General features: G+C 45.9%; 1 protein-coding gene across 2 annotated transcripts in view; it reads left to right on the forward strand.

Moving 5' to 3' along the window:
- Positions 1-17414, forward strand: part of LOC118512431 (zinc finger protein Xfin) — a 57386-nt gene that overhangs the window by 12555 nt on the left and 27417 nt on the right. For both annotated transcript variants that reach the window (XM_036056890.1, XM_036056889.1), the window contains exon 2: positions 14905-17209. In XM_036056890.1, coding sequence (XP_035912783.1) covers positions 15024-17209 — 2186 coding nt within the window. In that variant the 5' untranslated portion in view covers positions 14905-15023. The remainder of the gene's footprint in view (positions 1-14904; positions 17210-17414) is intronic.

Genomic DNA, 17414 nt, shown 5'->3' on the forward strand with positions numbered 1-17414 from the left:
AACTGGCATAGCTACGTGCATGCGTGTGTGTGTGTGTATGTGTATGTGTGCGAGCACTAGGTAAGAAGCGAACGGAAGATGAACAGAAGAAAAAATACACCTCACGGACGTGAAAAACGACGCCTGTCAGAGAGGGAAAAGTTTGGCGCCCTGAAACGCTACCGTTTTTCCGCACGTGTTACGTACGAGCGATACTTTCGCCAAACTTGCCGGATGCAGGATGGCGACAAATCCTGTCGGAACTTCGGGAAACGCTATCGCTAACTGAAGCTGAAAAAGTATATTTGCGTCCTGCTCGCGCTGATTTGTATTTCCGGTTTTCGGCTCCCTCTCCCTCTCTCTCGGCTTTCACTTGCCAAGATGGATTTGATGAGACTCCGTTTTCGTTGCGTTCTTTTGTCACAAGAATCCTGCAGCAAAAAAGGCAACAGAACGTGAAAAACGTATATTTGCAAAAGATTGGCGGGTAGCGAATCTGCGACACGAGGACATTGCACTGGCAAAGGAGTGACGAACCAAAAATGGTGAAGCTTGATGCCAACGACGTCAGGACATTGTCCTGACAACCTCTTGGAGGGTGGTGGTGGTTTCGAATTTAAATTGGGATGAGTTTGGTGGAACGGGTGACAAAAAGAGCATCTCAGGTTCGTACACAAACGCGTATACACACACACACACACACACATTCATTGGATGAAATGTTTTACCTCCGCTGACGATGAAAATGGTGATCAGCGGAGTGTCGGAAAAGTGTAGTGAAAAGAAAAACTCCCATTAAGCTAGACATACACACAACAACACGGTGGTGCGTGCAGAAAGACTTTATCCTTTCACGTATTTTTTATGTGTGCATCCAATTAGTTTTTTTTTTTGCTGAAGAATGTTGCTGAAAGGTTGTCTGGAAACTTATGCACAGTTTTTAAAAGGTAACATACTGTAGCTTTCTCACCTAAAAATTTTTGGCTTTCTCAGTTGTAAATTATAAACTGATCTATGTACACTAGCAGTAGCTTAATATTGCTATCATCTTGTGAAGTGGATTAACTCACTTTCCGAAAAAAAACCCTCAAAAAGTCCTCTTCAAATAGTCAGATGAGCAAATCCCAAGAAAAAGGACGCACACAAAAACCTTCAAGCTGGCAGCACCAACGGGAACATTATCATTTCCAAAGTACCTACCCTAACCGGACAAAAATCGATCCACTGCCACTGGCTCAAGGCTGGGCAAGATTGAGACGAGACGAGGAAATCCGAATTCGAAACACTGCCCAAAAAGTACGTGTCAGTCGGAAAGAATAAGTTAGACGGAAAGCGGAAGGACAGCGAGAGTGACGACAGTAAGCAGTAAGGTTCCTCAAGCGGACTTTAAGCAACGGCGAAGAAACCGACCCGACACTTTGAGGGGTAAATAGTACATTTCGTCTATTTTCAGACATAATTCAAACTCCGAGACAGGCCGAATGTAATAAATCTGTCAGAAAATGTTCCCCCCGGCACACCTCGGCACACCGCCCCTGCACCGGGCTGCCATCCGTCCCGTTCACATCGACATCATTCATGGGCATCTTCCTGGTGGCCTTCGTCTTGGTGAGAGACCATTCGACTGCTGAGTCGTCCTGGTGCGACTTCAGCAAGGGGGCCCGAAATGGTTTTCGCTACGTCAATACCATTCCAGTTTCTCTTCTCGCATTTTATCACCGCGCAAAAGTCGGTCCAGCACTTTCTTTTTTTTTTCTTCTTCTACCCGTGTGCATCTGTCAGACCACCGATGGCCAGTGCTCCCACTGTGCGCCCACTTCCGCACCGACCGAATCGTTTGAGACGCTGTGTCTTTCAAACTCGCGGAAAAGCTCACTTTCCGGAGCAGTAGCAGCCGGAATTGCATCACAGTTCACTGAACGCTTTTGTTATTAGACACATCAGTAAATTATGTGCCACGCCGTGCCGCTTGGCCGCCGTGCGGTTTGATGCGAAATGTGTTTCAAATGTGTTCGTTCGGAGGGGACCCGAACACGCCACAGAAAGTGTATGGGTGTAGGTAGGTACAGGTTTTCCTTCTTCACTTCAAGACGCACAGCATCTTTAGGGCATTTTGGTGGCCGGATTGGACGAGGTACGGTGAAAAATAAAATTCTTCAGTCCATCGGGAGAGTACGAGCTGGCACTGCACAGTTGAAATGGCATTGATAATGGTTGGGCTAAGCAAAGTCGGCAAACCGTTCGATCCGATTTGTTCTTCGTAGTGCTCCGTCGTCCTGCGTGTGGAGCCGCTCTTTGCGGTGATCGATTTATGCCGCAGCACGGTGAAAACTTTTTTTTTTTTTGATTCGGTTCGCCTCCGCAACGGAAGATTGAACGTCCGTGTGAGAGTAATTAAGGAGAAAGATGCGCCGAGAGTCTAAATGGTGGTGACATAAATTTTAAAACCGACGGCTAGCGATAGGTATGCCTGTGCAATGGCCATCATGAAAAGAAGCTCGCGATGAATGCATTGTTCCTGCAGTTGTTCCTCGGCAGAAATTTTCAAAGTTTATGCAACATTAACTTTTGCATCTTTCTGTAATATAATTCTATGAAAACTAACGGACTGTTTGAAGGACCTTTGCTGCTTGAAGAAATTCGCTTTAATACTTGAATGTAGTAAAGCTACAACTTTCTTTGTCAATATCACATACGCAACATTTATTTCGCTGTGATATTTAGTCTGTGCTACGAGACAGAGTTCATTGCTTCTAAATTTTACTTCAAGCAGTTTTAAGTTCTAGATCGAGAAGAACAACCGTTTCATATCAAAATAGTGTGAGTTCAGGCTTAAAAACGTTCCTGCCAAAAATGATTTGAATGGTTGTGCCCGTTTCCCTAGGATGTCTAGATGGTCCAGCACCCGGGGTCGGGTTTTTGGAGAAAATTTATTTTCTCCATATTTTGTGGCCCCGTTATAGTTTTTCCCGGAAACATCCGGGACACTTTTGGGACCCAGAGCAGGCTCCATTCCTCATAGAACGCCATAGCAAATGTGCCCACACACAAACACACACACACACACACGCACAACTTATTCAAAAACACTCACGGTGTCTGAAATCTTCATCGGGCGCAACCCGTATCAACCCGATTCCGGTTGCTGTGCTTCCTGCAATGTGAACCCATCGTACTGTAACGGCATCCAATCAAACGGAACTCGTTATCGTAGATAACATAGTCGTAACATAAATATGAAGGGAAGGATACTACTCCCGTTGAACCATCCTCCTCGCCATCCCTCCACCTATATGGCACACATTTTCCATCCATTTGCCATCACTCTGTCTCGGTGGGTCCTATCTCGCCGGTGCCATATTCGACATTGAAGGAAAAACGTTTTCTCCATCATGTCGGCTCTGTTCTTCATTTCGTTTTTTTGCTGTCTTCTCTCGTCCTAGTCCAATCCTTTCATTTCCTTTCCCCAGCGCATTCCTCCGCTTCGTGCTCAAACAAAAGGTCGTCCTGTTTTTCTGTCCCGTCACATTTCAAACCAGTGGAATATTTCGACCCATCCAATCGACCACGGCACCATCATCCGGTGCCGGCAATGCAGCTGAGCAGTTGTAGTAGCAGGAGGTTACCATCACTGTATGTGCGCACATACACATCCTCACACATGGGACACGAGAGAGAGCGAGAGAGAAAGAGACGTACATTCGTGCATATGGACAGTCATAGTCGTAACATAACTCGATCGTGATCGGATGCCTCGACGAACGCTTTGTTTTGCAGCATCTAAGCGGCAATAACACGTACAAGACTTATGAGGGTTATCTTAAGTTATTGTTTATATTTACTAGCATCTCATTTCTTCTCCGGCGACGATATTGGAGCATAAATGTGCTGCTTGTATCGCAGCTCCTTCCTTACGCCGGAGACTCATTCACACAGTTTAGCAATTGCGAAGTTCGACGTGTGTTTGAAAAGTTGTTTGCAAGTGTAGTGAATGAGTGTTTCAGTTTCATTGAAGCCATTGCCAGCAGCAATGGAAAATAAATCCTTTAGAGCACTGGAGAACAACGAATATTCTTATTGAATATTTAACATGCTTTTCCACTGACAATAATCGCAAATCAATGTTTTTCAATCAAACTTCAAAGTGCTTTACCTTTCTTATTCATAATAAGATAATTCTGATTCCTGATAACTTTTCTAGCTCAGCTCAGTCTCACCTTTCGTTACCGAGAGGTGAATCAAATCATTCCACCTACATTCTGCCCCCCCCCCCCCCCCCCCCCCCCCCCCCCCCCCCCAACACACATTATTCAACACATTCGGCCTTCGGGGTTCAATCTTTCGGTAGTGCTTTTTTCGTGCCACGGTTTTGGCCACGTACACTGGTGACGAGCTCCTGTCTATATTTTCACGCCTTGATTGGCAGCAGATATGGAATCTTCCAATTTGTTTCCCAGCAAACGATGGCTCGGGACGGCGTTTTGCTCCACCGCAACGCATTCCTTTCGGGGGTGCTCGAGCGTCGATGAAATCAGAAGCGAATCGACATCGACAAGAAATATACGGTTACGATTATGGAAATAGATGAAACGAAGATAGACACAGCGAGCGCCGCGAAATGGCAAAATCGTGTCGGCAAAGACATTGAGCATGCCCCAGGAAAAGCCCGGCACTGTTTCGCCCGAAAGCCTACGCGTTACACAATATTTTTGATCAGCTTTTCCATCAAAATAAAATGGAACTCAATTCTATCGTTTCGCTCGGCGATCGAAACGAGGTTTTCGTATCATTTTTTTTGTTACGGCGCTTCTTTCTACGCTTCTGCTTGGTGCGTTGGAAAATCGATAAAAAGCAAAAAAGGAAGACAAAATTTCCAACGTGACTGAGTGTTAGCTATTTGCCGATTTATAGTACAACGGTGCGGGAGAGCTAACGAAACTTGATGTCGGGGACTGTTTTCGAGCCTAATTTTGGTTTGTCCTGATTTGATGGCTGCTCTGCTAGGAAGAACATTTTAACGAACTTGGCTCCCACGTCCCAAACCATCCGTCCTAGGCTCAATATTCGAATGTCTCCTTTTGCAATTCTACCCAAGCACACATTTTTTCTCATTACGGATAAAGTGTGCCGATCGTGTCGATGCGCCAGAGATTCGGCCGCACCATTCGGTTCATCATCATTTGCTTGGGACTCATAAATATTGGTGTCTGCCAAACCCACATCAAGCCGGCAATTGGATGTCCGGACGCGATAAGCAACCGTATTCGGAACCGTTTGTCCATTGAGCGAGTTGTTGGTCCGTCGCTTGCCTTTTGCACCTCTGTCGATTGATGAGCGGAGCTCAGAAATGAACCTCGGTTCGACCGTGGGGAAAACTTCGTTTTCAATCAAGCAAATGTCGGTAATTTCTCGCGCCCGAATCCATCCTATTCCCGGTTGTAATCAACGCGCAGAAGTTGGTCCAATATTTATCAAGGCTCTTGTGGCTGTGGACAAATGTAATTTTTCTTCATTGTCGCACAAAATGTCTTCTGCAAGTGTTTCCTCTGTGTTTATGTACGATGATGTACCAATACCCATCGCCAAGGGATGGTGACATCTTTGCAGCTAACCTTCAACGGTGGTACTATGGGAGACGAAACGACCATTGGTGTTACATCCAATCAACACAATGTACGTTGTTTACCGTCGTGTTTATCATCGCACACTCACACACACGCTACTCGTGCAGCACGTGCATTCGTCAGGCGTCATATGGCAAACATAGTTCTAAATGACGCGATTGTTGTGACGCCATATGCATTACATCTAGATGAATGTTTGAGAGAGGCGATAATCGTCCAATATATTTGGTGTATCATAAGGACACGTGAAAAAATAAAATATAATTTAACACCGGTATAAAATCATATAAATTTTTTTTTTAATAGCTGTAGTATTTCTCGTCTCATTCTATGCGTGATTGTCTATATTACAATTATTATTCAGTTCGCCTAATAGATTTTTTTAATTCTTAAAATTAAATTAGACTCAAGTAAGATTAATGTCATACAATTTAATTTGAAAAGGATGACAGAAAAAGCCTACAAAAATAGCTCTACCATTCACTGCGACGATGGATGCTTCGATCGTTTTCAAACCGTAGCACCTAGCGGCATCTTGTGGTGGGTATCCGAAGCACTACCCACCATCTTCAACCTCATAAATCTTCCGAATGAACCCCGGCGTACGTCCTGACAGGCGTAGACTATCCCTTCATCCCTTCATAATCTCGCACCGTGGAAAGTTTTTCACATTACTCACCCCGTGCCCGTCCGGTGAGCTCCGGCCTAACTCGACGGACCTGTTACGACCCCGTCAAAAACGAACCGTACTTGATCAATCCGAGAATCAACCTCGAAACACGATGCCCAGCCTCTATGCGAAAATCCAACGTTACATCGCCACGCACGCATCAAAAAGGCAACGCTATCGGAACGGGGAGTTTTTTTTTTGTTCCTTGCGTTCCTTGGTGAATTATGCGTTTTATGTGTGTTTCATTTTGGGAGGGGGGAGGAAGATAGAGAAGCGAAGAAGGGACGGCAATGAAGGGACGACTAGCAATGACGAGAACATGGACGCTGTGAGGCTGTGGTTGGAAAATTTAAGATAGTGTAATAAGAAGAGAAACAGAAACATTCAACCCGAAGTTATGGCAAGATGGAAAGTAACACGGGCCATTAAAAATATGACATACGGTGAATAGCGTCATAAAAAGGCGGCTAGATGGCAATGGCGGTGGCGGCACACTGATGTACGCTGCCGTGTGATAACAGAAATCTAATGAGCATCATTTCTTATTTATTTCGCCTGACAAGGTTTGAATTCGTGGTGTTTGTTTGGGTGTTGTAAAGTTCCTACCAAGGGTTCGAGTGTCCTAGAGAAGGGAATAATGAATCATCGTTTTCTAATGGGAAAATCGGACAGGTCTGGTAAGAGTAAAATCAATTTCACATCTTTCCATGTTTGCAATTGCCCTTTAAATCGTGCAGCTAATCCCTGTTACTGTCAGCTAATTTAAAATGGTAAATTTACATTGTTTTGCAGTATGATGGGCAAAAATTCGTAAAATAAATTACCTCTTTTGAATGTGTAGCAGTTTTCCGGCCCGTCTCCGGAAAATACGGCCGATGAGAAATTCCCCCGAGAAGAATCATTTACACAAATCCAGCGCTGGGCATGGAACACAGCCACAGAAAAATCAAACAAACGAAAGCATGGAAATCGCAAACGTATTTCGTTTCGTGCCGGTCTCACATCCTCTGAGACTAGAATGAAATAGTAAATAGAAGTGAACAAACCCCCCCAAAAAAAAAACATGGAAACATATTTCGAAGGGCAACGCTAGAAAGAGTGCGATTGATATGGGCTGGTGTTTGTATACGGGACGAGCTAGCGTTGTAGTGTGCTCTGTGTGTGTGTGTGTCTGTATGTCCTGGCGCGCTTGTGTCCTACGGTATGCCGAACCCGATGGACTGATAGCAGCCGGAGCGATAGCGAGGCTTTTGTTGCTCCTGCCCGGCGCATGCCATCGTTTTGACGAGCAACGGACAGAATCGAAGACAGCCGAGCTGGAAAAGGTATGTACGTTTCCTGTGCACCAGCACCGAGAGCGTGGCCACGTGGAGAAATTTGAAGCACGAAGAGAAGAGTTTGCGGACGGGAAAAAAAGAGCAGAACAGCGAGCGAAAGATCCGCCACCCGGGCGGCGCAACAGAGCGAAAGGGACCGATTCTGCCGTAAAGGTGCGTAATGACGTTCGCCGTCAAGTCGACGGAGCGCATCCTGACATCGATTAGACATAAACGTGTCACTGTGAAGGCTGGCACGGACGCCTTTTTTGACGTGCCGCAGGGCTTCCGGCGCACCCCACGCTTTCTGTTCGACTGAAATTAAACGCAAGGAAGCGCTCACAGACACACCGAAAGTGAATCGGAGCGAGATACAACTACAGAGATAGTTCCGGGTACCGCCGGTACCGAGGAATGCGACAGCATCGATACAAGGCAACCGTGATGCCGAGGAGGACGATGAGGACTGCGATACACTGACGCTTATGTACTGCTTGTGTGAGGCGACCGAACCTGGCAGCGCGAAAGGACATTTGATAAGATGCCAAACACTGACAAGCAGGCATGGATGAAATGGATGGAAGCGCGGAGCAAAACTGTTGGCAAAACTTTTGAAAACGCACACACAGGCAGTCGGATTTTGAACGAAAGAAATGAATTTTCTTAAAAATTTTCCCTTTTTTGCTTACGGGTTTTTCAAATTTGTGACTTTGAGTTTTTTGTTGGTGTTTTTTCTCTTTTTTGGTTTTTTGTTTCTTTTACGGTGTAACAAACTCCATTAGTTGAAGAACAGTAAAAAAGTAGCGTAACAGGATCCTTGGAAAAGTGATGTTGAATTTTCACGCAAGCCAAAATGGATCGTTCCGACGGTTTGGTTTGATTGAAAGTTTGCGCTGATGGAAGGCTGCCATGCTAAAGTTGAGCACGGCGAGTTTGGACGTTACAAACGTATCCAGCTAGCAATATTCACTCGCAAGAGAGTGTTAGCTTGTTTTTTGTGTAGAATCAGAGCTTGAATGATGCTATTGCACGTCATCATCTATTAGCATAAGTTCAACAAACTATTCAAGCTGTAGTTCAAACTTCTTTTTTTTTTTTTGATTGTTTGTTTGTGTTCGTTTTTTTTTATTGCTTCAGAAATTCGGCATAATTTTGTGAAATCAATTTTGAAGCAAACCAACAATGATAACAATTATAATACTATACATAAATATTCTAAATCATTTTCCTCCCAATGAAGGAAAACCGAGACCGCTTCTTCATATTTTGCTCATGGAAACAGTTGGCAACGATTGATGAATCCCACGGGAGCTAAAATTATTCATTACTCTCGATATTATATCGTCAATTTGTCAGTACCGGAGTATCGTCCGCCCATTCGTACACAAAATTCGGTCAGAAGGCCCGAAAATGCTGCCCGCTCGCTACACAGGTATCTCTCTGCAGCCGACGCATTCTACGACGAGTAGTAACACCCGACTGTTCCGTATCTCGCAGGCGAAACATCAAATCTGCACCAAACAAGGCGAGGATGCAAACAGAGCAGCTCAGGAAATAGGCAGTTCTCCGGTGTTTTGATTTAAATCTGCCGTTAAATGGCGTAAATTGGTTGGCTCATACCAGAACGAACGGACGAACGGCAGGGAAAGCTACATTGCGAACTGTTCGAGGGTTGACTATGTTGAAGAACCGCCGTACGTTTAGAAACGATGAAGAGTATCCACTTCTCCAGAGATTTGACGTTGCTTACCGGCGATGTTAAGGACGATGCACGCACTATGCGCTTTTGCAACGGCCAAAACATGTATGGTGGATTTCACACTGAACAGGACACAATTTAAATTGTGGTATTTTCAGGATGAATTTCTAAACAAAATTTAAGAAAATTTTTTTGAAGAATTTTTTTAAAAATATTTCCATTCTATAGTATGCTATTAGTTAAGAAAAAAACTACAGTTTTGTAAATTTTATTTGAGTTTGAAATACAGTTTTGTAAATAGCATTAATTTCCTTATTTTTTATCCTTATTTATTAGATTTTTTGCAGCATTATACTGAATCCGAATGGCCTATAGTTCCCTCATCAAAATGTGTTAAACGGTAGCCTGTAGTTCATATTTTGTCCGACGCATCTTGTTGCTTAAATGCCCGTACATCCTTTCAGTAATGTTCTACTTAACACTTGTTCACGTGCTTCGCGTACCGTTTCGGGCACAACCCCATACCACAAATAATGCACCAAGTGTATCCGGACGCATAAACAATCAGCTCGCTAGTGTGTACGCAAATATCTTCCGAACTAACCACGTGGGCCGAACTCTACGTACGCGACCGGTTGTCCACTGCCATCCATGGCGAAATGGCGAGAAGAACCTTGGTCAGGCCGAAGTCAATCTCAGCTCGTGTGTGTAGACGGCTGTAGTCGGCGTTAGAGCAATATGCATTTGCCACACCGTCTCATCATGGACGGGGGCCACCGTGAATCGTCTATACCTCCCTTTTGACCACGCTCGCATCAGTTCAAAAGCTCACGAGACCATTCCGCAACGAGCAGGAGGAAGCATTTATCTTCAGCTAAACACGCTAATACGACGACAAAACATACATGTCCTTCCGGCCTTGAGCCGTACCACCGGGCAGGTATGGCGGTGAGCATCCTTGCGACTTGGGAACCGTGCGCCGTTGGCACATATTCTACACCGTGTGTGAACAGAACTGTTGGAGAAAATCGCTTGAACTTTCCGGTACGGAGGCCGCCGCTCTACACGATGGCTTCGGTCAGTAATTTTTGGGTACGAGCGTAATCATTTTCGGCGCTAGAGTTCACTCGCCGTTTGCCGTACGACACGGGATCGCGCATTCCGACGCGCAACGGGCATTACGTGTGCACGTTACGGCTTGCGGTGTTTGTGGCTAATAACCGCAGGAATTTGAAGCGCGAAACATTAAATCAGAGCGAGTTATGAGAGTACTTTAAATAGCAATTGTTATATCCTGTATTTATTGGAGCCTCGGCCGTCCATAGAGTCGGCTGTAGGCTGACAGCTAAAAGGTTTTCTATTATTTTTGTTTGCAAATCATTCTGATGGGCTAATCTTACTTTTGACTTAATTTGTGAAGGTTTTGTGCATATCTTTACAGCTGAAGAGTAAAATACTCAACAACATTCGTAGCATGATTAGAATTGGATAGTGTTACATCACAGCTCATTTTATCCCTGTTGAACCACCTGCAAACTAGCTCCGAAACTGATTCCTTTCTGTTTTTAAAATGATTTTAAATAACTTGTGCCCTCGTTCTCAATCATCAAAAAACACACAACGCTTTCTATCTCGGTAAGCTGACGACCTCGTCCCCTGGGTCAATGAGATCCATCCGGCAGCTAGGTCCTGGCATCGACCAGATTCACCATACTGCCAACGGGATTCGTGGTTATCGGGACAATTCCTTGGTTGTAAGTAGCGTGTTCGGATAAAAATATTCCTACTGGTTCGACGCATGGAAACTTCGTGTCCATGGATCCTTTGACGCTAGGTCCAGTATCGTCAAAGTAAGTTAGTCCAACAACGATATCAGTTCTCTATGCTGCCATTCCAAACTCGTATACGGAACGCCTTGCACTCTCCGCACTTCCACATCATCGTACAACCCTACATCCAAACGCCACACGACCCACACAAGATTGTCAACTCAAGCTGGACACTATTTGCGGAAAATGGCAAAGAATCGTCCTGCATGATTCGCCAGAGCGCATGTTGCCCAAAGTTTTAGCTACCCAGTCGGGCCGGAAAGAGTCCCAGGGACCAAATTTAAGAGACCTCAGGGACAATTTTATTGTTTTCAATATCCTGCAAATCAGATCCCGCATCCTGTACGGGATACCCGTGTGTCTAGCAGAACGTTCCACGTCAATTCGTTAATTCGATGAGCTAACGAGGCACAAAAGTATTGGAAATGAATAGATTTGGAATAGCTCGATTTTTTGTATTAATTATTTTTATTCCAATTTTCAACGCTAAAGTAATTGATTGTTGTCTATAGAATGGTTTACCGAAGCTATTTTACATTTTGTGTAAATATGTTTAAGAAATTTTCAAAAGAAGAACATCGGTTAATTGTTGAAATAGTTGTTTGAATTACTGCCATTCCTTTTTGCAAATTGTGCATGTAGTACTCTGCAATCCATTGTATATATTTCCAAGCAATACCGCCAGAGCATTCAATTAGAATAAAAACCCATATTATATATTTCCAATTGATATACTTCACTATTACTTTTTAAGCCATTTTACTCCATAAGTAACTATGTTATTTTTATAGTTTAGTTTAAGTAATTTTTACTACTAATTACTACCACATACATTACAGATCCAACATGCTTAACTGACAAATAATAATTCAAAGTTTTTATTATTCAGTTACCAAACGTTTACTTGAGATATTCGCTCTATTCGCTTATCCATACAAAGTGCTTGCTTATCGAAATGGTTCCAATCTCTTAGAACATTAAGAGGAGTCATTTTTCTTCCACTTGCCCTTTGCCCGCTTTCCCTGTGTTAACAACAGCTCAGACGGCGCATTACTGTAACCACAATTGTAAAACATTATGCACGATCGTTTTGGCGCTAACTTTTGCTTCAAAAAGCACAGCTAGATCCGTGTGTGTAGAGAGCTGCATCAGTACTTCCGCCGCTCGGACTTAATCATGAGTTATTAACAGCTTATGAAATTTATGATCTTTTGCAATCTTTTACCCATTCTCGGGTAACCCAGTCGTGCAACATACGGCCAAATTATCACGCTCGTGTAGTGTGCTTCCATTTTGCGACCATGTTCCCGGCAGTTACTATTTGCATGATGAATTTTCACTCATAAAACCGGCATTCGGCACTCGTACGGGGACATGTTTTTGCATCATTTGTAATTTTTGATATGTTGCTAAAGCAATGTAATGGATAGTACCTCTTTGGCAAAATTACATTCCCACCCTTACCGGCAGCCGAACGAGTGAGAGAGAGACATCATCCCCGGCCAACCGATATGCCGATCGCACCGATGTTCGTTCATTACCGGCGAAATGGACTGTCCGAATAGTTGTTTGATCGAGTGTGCCGCTACCGCAACCAGCACACGGCACGGCAACCTTGCTGGCGTAATTAGATATATTTATTAATGTTGCTGCAGGAGTGTATCTTTCATGGACGCTTGCCTGTTCTCCGGCAAAACCCGAAACGGTTTCCTGGAAAGTTACACGCTCAGGCTGTTCTAACGCATAAAACTCTGGCGTGCTGGACCTAAGAGACTTCGCCGGTCCGAATGTAGCGCCCCCGTGGAAGAAAACTTCCATACATGATGTCGTTCACTGATGAGGGATGGCCATTTCTCGCTCACCCGCTCTAGCTTCTGTCTCGTCGCCGGCCTCTCCACACCGGCTCGCTACGACTGATGCGACCTTACACAAAGACAGCGCCGAACGAAATGGAAGCGTGTGCAAAAGTGGCACGGTCTGGTTTACTGGCTCCCCCGAAAAGAGTTACTACCGATGTTTCAATACAGCCTGTTTGATAACAGTAGCTAACTCGAGGAGAAAATGTTCTGGCTGATAAAGTTGTTGGATTATCACAAGTCTAAAATTTCTTCTAGTGCAATTTGGTTTGAAGATTTAGCACAACCTAGAATTTCCGATTTTATAAACAATAATGAAGTTATCATTGAGTCCTGCTCTAGTCGTTGTAAACATGTAAAACGGATGCTAAAATTGTGCACACTACTGTCTCACACATGGTGTGAGATAGTAAGTTTTGCCTATAGCTCCTGCCGGCCATGTCTATGTGTACATAAATTTGTGTAATAACCATGTGATATATCAAACAGAATTTATTCCAACAATTAGACAACAACTTTGCCCATTCATCAAAATAAGGATTTCAGTTTTATGACCGTAACAAGCTCTAGATGGCAGTATAATCATCCTCCTCAGGGATCATAACATTCAGCAAAGCTTCCTCCGACCGGTAGCCGCTCCGACCGGGTGCGGCAGGTGGTCAGTCCGAAGGTGGTTGCTCTTTGCACCGTACATGGACAACCCGAGGAATGTTACGGAGGCCCTCACTCTCGCACTCCCTCCGGAACCGATATGGCAGTATGTTAAAAGATATCGCTTGTACGGTACTGTCCCATCCAGTAGTGGTCACACGCCTCACGTGAGCGTTTCCTACCGCTGAGTGAACAGTGTTTTAGCGTGTAACCAGTGGCTTCTTTGTCAGTTCCTGCCCATCGCGCCCCTAGCTACCAGTCCCGTATGTGGCCTTCCCATCCTTTAATGTGTTAGTCCTTTTGTTGTTCTGCCACAACCAGGCCCCTCCGGTGCACCGCATGCCGCATTAGTGCTACAGTAAGTGCTGGAATGTTGGAGCCTCCGGAGGAACGTTCCTTGTCTTCCGTGTCTAAATTTTCGATTCCGGCCAGCTCAGCCGCCGGGTAATGGATTCGTTTTCCCCATAAGTATTCCGGTAAGGGCAGTTCCTCAGGCCCCTTAATTCTTCTCGTCCTGGAGCGCTCCGCTACAGCGAGCTACCACCAGCGTGTCTATCGCTTGCATAAACGTAGCACTCGGGGAACCACTCGGTTTCCATCGATTCAACTTCTATCCTATCATCTTCTACCGTCATCGTCATGTTTTCTCAACCCGGACAGAGACTGATATTTTATCTCTGTAAAACAACGAACCGAACTTGTCCAAATGCAGTGACGTTGTTCAGCAAACTGTGTGAGGCATTTTGTAGCACGGACCGGGCCAATGTTTCCCCCAAGAAAACATTCAGGGATGGCAGGGAACAGCCGACGTGCAGTCGGTGAGACGATGGGAGACAATAAATGTTTTCACATGATATATTTATCAGAAAGTTCTTTATCACCTTCTCGGGAGCTACACACATGCACACCAACACCACTCATACATTAGCTTCGAAGCAGAATGATTCACCCGGGCTTTCCGACCCTCACGAGAGACTTGTTCTATAAACCGTTCCAACCACGGATGCACACCGTACCTTTCTTCGCCATAATGAACCTCCCTTTGCCCGTTTGCTATGCAAAGCGAGCCAAACGGCGTACGACCCACCTATAATGCAACTCTCAAGGTACCTCGGCTCGACCCCGGGTTGGTCCGATGGTCGTCGTCGTCGTCATCGTCGTCGTCATCGTTCGACTGTCACCGTGCACGGGTTGGCTCCATGCGAAGCCTTCTGGCGCTTAGGGCCGCTTCTTAAATGTTCGCTTATGTCTAAAGTTTGATTTACTTCCTGTTTTCGCAGGTCGTGGATCGTAACGGTGCCGTGTTAAAGGCGCGACCGCAAACTTCGCACACGCACGCTCATACCCGCCCCTGTTGTTGCATCGCGAACGCATCCCCACTAAGGCACACTGCGGTAGAATGCTCAACGAAGAGGACACCGAGCTGGATGACACTCATCTCTGCATTAAGTGTGGCAGTACCGTGGAGGGAATTGAAAATTACATCAAGCACCGTAAGGTAAATTGCACACAGCCGTCCAAATCTTCAGGTGGCACCGGTGAACCCAGTGCCGGAGCGATTGGCAATGTCGATCAGGCGACCGTAGCACTGCGCGTCGAAACGGCATCAACGGCGGAACCGGCGCCCTATGGGACGTTCGACTTTACCGAAACAATCAAGGAACCGGAGCACCATAAGAAAGTGCCGGGCTATGACTATCATAACTACGAACTGGAACCTCATCATCATCATCATCATCATCATCACCATCATCAGCATACTGACCCCGAGCATCACCGGTCCGATGGTTCGAAGGCAGCTGACTACAAGAACGAGGTGAATTACGAGTACGAGCTGGGAGCCGATCTGTTCTTTTCGTCGCTTGAGCTTCAGAGCAGCAGCAAGCAGAAGACAACCACCACCCAACCGGGTGTCAGTGCCGGCAGTACCGGGGTGATCGGTGGTGGCTGCAGTCCTGCAACAAAGATAGCGCTGTTGCAGTCTAGACCGAAGACCCGCAAATTTACCACCTCCCTCATCACGCCGCTCGAATCAGATCAGCAACAGCAGCAGCAACAGCAACAACAGCAACACCATCAGCTACCGGACGACTGGCTGGCGACACCGAACGAGTCCGATAAGCTTATGAAAGCTGTCAGCGATATCAGTGGCCACAAAAAGGTGGAACTGTATCCGATATTCCATCAGGAATCTCCAGACCCGTCGGACGACGACAGCGAGGACGAAGACGACTATAATGCACCGCCGCGCACCCATACCGGTGGCAAGTGGAAACCGGAAAATCGTCCTTCACCGAACGTTCTGCGCAGTACGTCTCACTGGCGCCACTGGCCACCGGAGTCACCGCTGGACAAGTCCATCGAGCACGAGGAGGAGGACGATAGCATGAAGAGCTTCTCGCCACCACCCGGCCACACCAAGGGTAAGTGGGTCCCCGGGTCCAAGATTACGCACCTCGAGTACAAACCAAGCCACGAGCCGGTGAAAAGCTACGAGGACAATTACTGGTGCAGTATTTGCAACCGTCGGTTGGCCTCCAGGTTTGTGTACGAGCGACATCTTAAATCAAATCTGCACCTTAAACGGGCCCAGGAGGAATTTGAGCTGGAACGTGCCATCAAGCCGCCGCTCTACGCTAATGAACTATCGAAGCAGTTACGAGACCAGCCGTGCACCGAGCGCACCAACACCGTTGAACAAGCGGCCGAGGAAGTGACCACCACGAGTCAATTAACGGAATCGCCGGTGAAGGCGAAACGCAAACGCAAGTGCTACTACACCAAGTGCGTCGTCTGTCAGACGCGTCTTCCGACGCATCTGCTCGGGAAGCACTTGATATCCCGTTACCATTACCGCCGGATGTTAAATCACCCGGAGCAGTGCTTTGACGTTGTGCTGAAAAACATGCACCGCATCGTACTGCAGTCCCCGTTCCAGTGTCAACCGTGCAAGTTTTACGCGAATAATGAGGTCTACTTTATGGATCACTGGCGCTCGCCGGAACACGAGACGCGCGTTGCATCGAGCGGCAAGTTTTGGTGCAGTTTCTGCAAGTTTGAGTGCGAGGGAAACTTTCAAATGACCGAACACCTGCTCGGCGCTAGCCACCGGGAAGTGATCGCCGTCATCAATCGCTCAGTACCGATCATCATTCGCAAGATCACACGCATCCGGTGCCATTCCTGCGAGCAGGAGTTTCGATACAATGCCGAACTCCGGCACCATCAGCGGCACTGTACGGCGGTTAGCGAGGAAACGATCGAAGCGGTGCGAGCGAAGGTGCAGAACACCTTCACCTGCGAGCTGTGTAGTGCCACCTTCCCGAACAGGATGCGATTGCTGCAGCATGGTCAAAAATTACACAGGTTGGCAAACTATTACTGCTCAATTTGCGAATGCTCGTTCGAAACGGCGCACGAGTCCGTGCAGCATCGTCGCACCTCCAGGCACAAAATTATGTCGGCAAGAAAAAATCGAAAGTCGAGCCTGGCTCGCAAGACGTGCTCGATTTGTAAGGAAAATTTACCGGATGTACTGGAGCTAAAGCAACATATTGCGAACCTACACCCGGAAGTGAAGTACAGGTGAGGAACTTAAAGTTAATCAATACAATGGGGTTTTGCTTGTGAATAGAATCATATTAACAATCCCAAACGTTCAACTATTTTGATATTATTGTAAAAATTTACTAAAAAAAACAGCTCCCTAATAATTCACTTCCCACTAATATCTCAAATGCTTCTATGGAATGACCAATTTCTCGGCTCATTGCCTTACCTCTCAGTCCAA

The sequence above is a fragment of the Anopheles stephensi genome, chromosome 3 (genome assembly GCF_013141755.1).
Source record: "Anopheles stephensi strain Indian chromosome 3, UCI_ANSTEP_V1.0, whole genome shotgun sequence".
In the NCBI taxonomy this organism is placed as follows: domain Eukaryota; kingdom Metazoa; phylum Arthropoda; class Insecta; order Diptera; family Culicidae; genus Anopheles; species Anopheles stephensi.